The sequence below is a fragment of the Salvelinus sp. IW2-2015 genome, unplaced genomic scaffold (assembly GCF_002910315.2).
Source record: "Salvelinus sp. IW2-2015 unplaced genomic scaffold, ASM291031v2 Un_scaffold2069, whole genome shotgun sequence".
Lineage (NCBI taxonomy): Eukaryota > Metazoa > Chordata > Actinopteri > Salmoniformes > Salmonidae > Salvelinus > Salvelinus sp. IW2-2015.
The window spans coordinates 51189-55558 of record NW_019943411.1 but is presented as its reverse complement, the minus strand read 5'-3'; the positions used below and the strand labels follow the sequence as shown (position 1 = coordinate 55558).

The 4370-nt window shown below is 47.9% G+C and overlaps 1 protein-coding gene across 1 annotated transcript in view; it reads left to right on the top strand.

The window, feature by feature from the left end:
* Positions 1-3722, top strand: part of pdp1 (pyruvate dehydrogenase phosphatase catalytic subunit 1) — a 10002-nt gene extending 6280 nt beyond the window's left edge. The window contains 6 exon segments of the mRNA XM_024140264.2: positions 180-261; positions 382-476; positions 590-621; positions 624-757; positions 1248-1466; positions 1668-3722. Coding sequence (XP_023996032.1) covers positions 180-261; positions 382-476; positions 590-621; positions 624-757; positions 1248-1466; positions 1668-2048 — 943 coding nt within the window. The 3' untranslated portion in view covers positions 2049-3722.
* Positions 3723-4370: the final 648 nt, after the last annotated feature.

Sequence of the window (4370 nt, the reverse complement as noted above, 5' to 3'; positions counted from 1 at the left end):
CACACACACACACACACACACACACACACAACACACACACACACACACACACACACACACACACACACAGCAAGTCATAGACCTCAACAGGCATGGGGTAATAAGGGTGCATCAGTAATGTTATTAAACATGGGTCATTATTCAGTGTTGGAGTTGATTGTATGTGATTGTGTTCCCAGTCCAGGGGAGAGCCTAGGGCCCAGAGAGGCGTTGCTGAGTGCCTTTAAGAGACTGGACAGTGACCTGTCTCTGGAGGCTCAGGTGGGAGACCGTGTTCTATCCCCTTGACTTCTATCCTCTGTCCATCGATGTCTCTGTGTTACCATAGTATCCAGCCCTGGTATAAATGTGTAGTGCTGATCTCTATGTTGTGTTGTCCAGGTGGGAGATGCCAATTCCTTCCTCCACTACTGGGTTCTGAGAGTGGCCTTCTCTGGAGCGACTGCCTGCGTAGCTCACATCGATGGATCCGACCTGTACGTACTCTAGTCCACAGCCACGGATCTCTCTGTTGGCTCCCATATGTACTGCTGGTCTCCATCTGTCTGCTCTGACTGAGTGTCTGAAACCTCTGACTGTGGTTGTGTAGGTATGTAGCGAACACGGGCGACGGCCGGGCGGTGCTGGGGTCCAGGAGGAGGACGGCTCGTTCAGCGCTCACACGCTCTCCAACGACCACAACGCCCAGAATGAGAACGAGGTGGCCCGCATCCAGGGGGAGCACCCCCCCTCTGAGAAGAAGACTGTCGTACGACAGGTCAGTACCGTTCACATCAGAGAGAATGGTGGCACAGCAGGTCAGTACCGTTACACACCCAGAAGAATGGTGGACAGCAGGTCAGTACCGTTACACATCCAGAGAGAATGGTGGCACAGCAGGTCAGTACCGTTACACATCCAGAGAGAATGGTGGCACAGCAGGTCAGTACCGTTACACATCCATAGAGAATGGTGGCACAGCAGGTCAGTACCGTTACACATCCAGAGAGAATGGTGGCACAGCAGGTCAGTACCGTTACACATCCAGAGAGAATGGTGGCACAGCAGGTCAGTTAAACATAAGTAAAAACAAACATATATCCTCTTTCGTCCGCTCAGCAGGTCAGTACCGTTACACATCCAGAGAGAATGGTGGCACAGCAGGTCAGTACCGTTACACATCCAGAGAGAATGGTGGCACAGCAGGTCAGTTAAACATGAAGTAAAAACAAACATATATCCTCTATCTCTTTCTCTCCCTCTGTCAGGACCGGTTGTTGGGCCTGCTGATGCCGTTCCGTGCATTTGGAGATGTGAAGTTCAAGTGGAGCATTGACTTGCAGCGAGGTGTGTTGGAGTCAGGACCAGACCAGCTCCATGACAACGAACACACCAAGTTCATCCCCCCCAATTACCACACCCCTCCCTACCTCACGGCCGAGCCTGAGATCACACACCACCGCCTCCGACCTCAGGACCGCTTCCTGGTGAGAGACAAAGGATTGGTCAATTGACTGATTGACCAATTCATGATTTCATTGATTGATTGATTGATTGATTGATAAGGCTTTGTTGTCTTTTCTTGAACAGAAACTTGCATTGTGCTCCATGAAAACATACCTATATCTGAAGTTATGTAGTTAGAAGTTTCCTTTTGTTAACTAAGGGTCTTTGTCGCTCCTCCGCAGGTGCTGGGTACAGACGGGCTGTGGGAGACGCTCCACCGACAGGAGGTGGTCCGGATCGTAGGGGAGTATCTAACGGGGGTCCACCAGCGCCAGCCCCTCACCGTGGGGGGTTACCATGTCACCCTGGGACAGATGCAGGGGCTGCTGGCTGAGAGGAAGGCCCGTGCCTCCTTGGCGTTCCAGGACCAGAACGCTGCCACCCACCTGATTCGCCACGCGGTGGGCAACAATGAGTTTGGAGCAGTGGACCACGAGACGCTGTCCAAGATGCTGTCTCTGCCTGAGGAACTGGCCCGCATGTACCGCGACGACATCACCATCATCATCACACAGTTCAACCCACACGTGGTTGGACACCAGCGCCAAGGGGGGGAGTCCTGAGCCAGCTCAGCCTATCAGAGGGGAACGTGGACATGAACAGGAAGTTTACTTTCTAGKAGGAAAAACACTGATGTGAGGACTGGGTCTTGCTACAGAYACATGGTTAAGCCCTAATTTTTATTTTACCMAAYGYGCACAAAACATACTGTTTATGGACTAACCCTGCAGAGGGAGGACTGYCTACCTTCGGACTCCTTATTTTAGGATTGTTATTGAAGAGGTGCGTGTACAGTATGTGCACATGTGAGCACMCAGTCCTGGTCATGTGGATTGTTGAAATGCTTGCTGAAACTGATCACAAGTTGGCTCTTTTGTGGCCTTGTGTGTGTATGAAGCTTTTAAAGGATATTTGATCAACGTCCCTGCAGCTGCTCTGCTCTGTCAGTCTCTGCCCATAGGAAACTTTCATTTGTGCCAAAAGAGTTTGCTGCTTTATAACTATGTTGTCTGAGCATTGAGGTAATGATACGGTGGCAGCCTTTGTGTTTGTTCAATCTGGCCTGTCTACTCTACAAGCATCCCTCTTTCATATCACAGATTCTGTGCTGTGCAGTTGCAGCATCTGTCTTGCTCTAGAGCTGCAACTGGCCTCCATCCTGGCTCTACCGCATGGCTCTGCTGTTACGTAGTAGGGCTCTGTCTGTCTGTGTTCTGTCATTGGATGGATCAGTGTCYTTTATACTTGTTACAGACAGACAGCCAAGAGCTCCCAGGCACACTTCTTGTTATCTTATATTTTGAATAATGTTTATTTAAAATGTTTTTAATCTGATTTCAAACGTTGACTGTTTTGTCAACCTTAGAGAGGAATAACTGCCTGTGTCTATAAAGCAGATTTTATTGCTCTGAGACAGACGGCGTCACTAAGATAGGAACCAGTAGAGCTACGTAGTGTGCAGGCTTTAGATCCAACACCTCTATCACAACTACTCACCCARAGCAATCMGGTTTGTTATGCGCTGAGTGTGTCTGATTCTACAGCAGACTGAAGGAGTGGTGGTATTCTGTAGAGGAGGGAGAGAGAGAGGGGAGTGTRATCAGACGCTTATTGTTTTAGGGTTGCGGAGTATACATGTTTCAAAGGAACATAGTGGTTGAACCTCTCGKTTTTTTTGACAATTATACGCTCATACGGGGGGATATGGTATACTAACGTCATCATGCTTACATGGTGTGTATTTTATCAAAAATGTTTTAAAAAGTTAACTTTTTAGTTTTTAACAGTGATTCATTGCTAGCCTGGTGTCAGATCTCTGTCTGAGGTAACCATGGAATTAGGAATTGAACTGTAACCATCTCCTGTCATGTTCATGCCAAACCTCCAGGAGTGACTAAAACAGAGACAGACTTAGTCATTGTTGGTAGGACACTAACCATGGTGGTGTGGTTCTAGGCTTTTATAGGTCAAATGAAGGGTGTGCATAATATGAGGTTGTTTATCTTATGGTGGTGTATATTTAGGAGAGGAAAGAATGGAAAACTGAAGGTGGCTCTGTCTGGACGCTGGCTGAATACTTGAAGGTTATTTATGCAACTTTTAATATGTCGCAGGTATTTATCCACAATTATATGAGATGTGACAGGTATGTATGTACAGTGTCTTTACCTGTTTGGGCTTGAGATTAAAGTTTTTTTGTATTTGGAAACTTTTAATAAAACACTGACTACACACAATGGCTACTACACATGTTAGATTTCGTTCTGCCTGTCTGTACGTATTGCTGCCTCTGTACGTATTGCTGCTGTTCTGCAGTGCCTCTGTCTTTAACTCTCTCCTGCCACACCCCTGGAATGTGGTCAGACCGGACTGTGTGCCCGTGGTGCTCTCAGAAGGTCAAGGCAGACTGAGTCCATTCCAGAGGGCAGCCAGCGAGGTGTCAAGTTACACTGGTGTGTATTTGTGTGTGTTCAGGTCATGGTCATTTCTCTGACAGATTCTCCTAGTCACACGCGGCCACAGTGACCAAGGCAGTACAGAGTACAGCTCACCCTCTCGCTCCGCACTCTCCCCAACAACAACCCCCTATTGCTTTGCAGCTCTGGAGTAGGCTTAATCTGTGTCCCTGTCTGCCTGAAACKGAGTTATCTTCTAGTTTGTGTAGTTGGATCAGTAATCAGTGGTGATTTTTTTGGCTACTTTGATAGCAAGGAGAGTCCTTGTAATGTAACCAGTCTGGTTCATATTATGTTCACACTCTGCACTCATTCTGCGGTGGAGTCAGTCAGTAACTCAGACGTGTCCATTGTCAGCCACTAGATGGCGCTAGTAGTCAGAGAACCTTATTGGAAGATCCCTTACACAGAAATATGACTGAGACGTCC